The 2,011-nt window shown below is 36.4% G+C and overlaps 1 protein-coding gene across 1 annotated transcript; it reads right to left on the reverse strand.

Moving 5' to 3' along the window:
- Positions 1–636: 636 nt before the first annotated feature.
- On the reverse strand, positions 637–1,662 carry LOC125831955 (uncharacterized). The gene has a single exon (XM_049511081.1). The coding sequence runs from the start codon at positions 1,660–1,662 to the stop codon at positions 637–639; it is 1,026 nt and encodes a 341-aa protein (XP_049367038.1).
- Positions 1,663–2,011: the final 349 nt, after the last annotated feature.

Below are 2,011 nucleotides of genomic sequence, written 5' to 3' on the forward strand. Positions count from 1 at the left end.
TGACAAAATTTAATATGACCTAAAATTAATTGGTTGTAGAAGATATAATCCTTCTCAAAGTTCACCAAAAGCTACCACTTTCTTCATTAGAAGGTCCTGCAAGAGACATGCACTAGAAGTAAACAACACATTCCAGTTGATTTGATCACACAACCTATGTATAGAATAAAGATTATATTTAAAATCAGGAACATGAAGGACGTTGGTTAGAGTAAGGTTAGGCAGAATAGAAACACTACATATATGTGTGACAGTTACCTTGAAAGAATTAGATAAACTAATGTTAATGGGAACAAAAAGGGATTTCATAAAGGAGAAAGAAGAAACTTCAAAACACATGTGTTCTAATGCTCCTGAGTCAATAATCCAAGTTGCAGAATTAAAAACTGAAAAACATGTGCCTGAGTATTTAAGGATGGTACCAACTACACCATTGACATTTATCTATGTTGAAGGCATTAATTGAGACATCTGCATTTTCTTCGCCATTTGAGTGATTTCTGCCATTTGTTCCTTAGTAAAGTGTTGAAAGTTAGTTGTCCCTCATTCCTTAGAAGACTGATAAGAGTTGTCCTCTCCTGCAAAAACTACAATCCCTTTGATCATAGAGTTTTTCCCTTTAGTGAACTCGAAATCCTAAAGGTACCCATGCAGTTTATGGCAATCATCCATGACATGTCCAGTTCTGAAGCAATATGTACAGGTAACATTTGGGTTGTACTTGCTTTTCTTCCCTCTGGTTCTTTGTGTATTGATGCCAGATCTTTGAGAAAGAAAATCAGGTTTCTGAGGATAGACACCAGACTTCTGACCACTATATCCATTTCTAAAATTCTGATTACCATTTCCATTTCTAAGATTTGGAGAACCAGAACTATGATTATGATTTCCATGATTTACTGCAATGAAGGAAAATGAGTCTGGAGCAGTTTGAGTATGTTGATAGATTTTCCTCTGATTTTCATCCTGTAATAACAGAGAATATGCAAGATCCATCCCTGAAAGTGGATTTATCATTAGAATGGTACCTCTGGCTTGACCATAGGTGTCATTTAGACCCATTATGAACTGACTAAGTCTTTGATCCTGTAAAGACTTAGAGATTTTGGATTTTCCATTACAAACGCAGACACAAGAACATGTAATATCTGCATTTAAAGAGTCCAACTCATCCCATAAATGTTTCAATTTAGTGAAATAACATGATATATCAGAATTACCTTGCACTAATCCATTAAGTTCCTTTTGAAGGTGAAAAAGCTTAGTACCATTAGACTTTCCAAACCTTTGTTCGAGGCTATCCCAAAGTTCCTTAGCAGAGTTGGAATAAATGACACTATCTTCATTCTCTTTAGACAACGAGTTGAGTAACCAAGAGGTTACCATGTCATTACAACAATTCCATTGAGAAGAATCAGAAGCATCGGAAACTAGTGCTTGACAGGTGCCATTGATGAAGCCTAGCTTCCTCTTAGCTGAAAGAGCTATCAAGATCGATCTCCTCCAACCAGGAAAACCTCGTCCATCAAACACAGTGCTTATGAGGTTCATTCCAGGAGAATCAGAGGGGTGAAGATAATAGGGGTGACTGGAGTCCATAGCAGATGCTGCAGGTGCAACAATGGTTCCAGAATTATTAGAGGGTGATGAAGAATCTCCCATTGTAGATGATGAGTGAATGAGAATTGGACCGAGCTTACTACTCTGATACCATGTAGGAAATGTAGGAGACGTTTGTGGAAATTTTCTGATGCTTTATTGATCATCATCTTCAATCTTTATATACAAGTATGCTGTGCAGGATAATAAGAAAAAGGGAAATACAGAAAAATCACAGTTATACACTTGCGTAAATCTTGTAGAAATATTCTAACAACCTAACTAATTTTATTCCCTCCTATGTTGATATAGTGTGCTGCTAACATGCTCTTCTTCATTTCTTTCTTTCTGCAGCTAATAGATGAGTGGAAATTATGTTTGCCAACACCATACATTTAATATCATCTGTCGC

The sequence above is a fragment of the Solanum verrucosum genome, unplaced genomic scaffold (assembly GCF_900185275.1).
Source record: "Solanum verrucosum unplaced genomic scaffold, falcon-dt-bn FXZP01000102.1, whole genome shotgun sequence".
Lineage (NCBI taxonomy): Eukaryota > Viridiplantae > Streptophyta > Magnoliopsida > Solanales > Solanaceae > Solanum > Solanum verrucosum.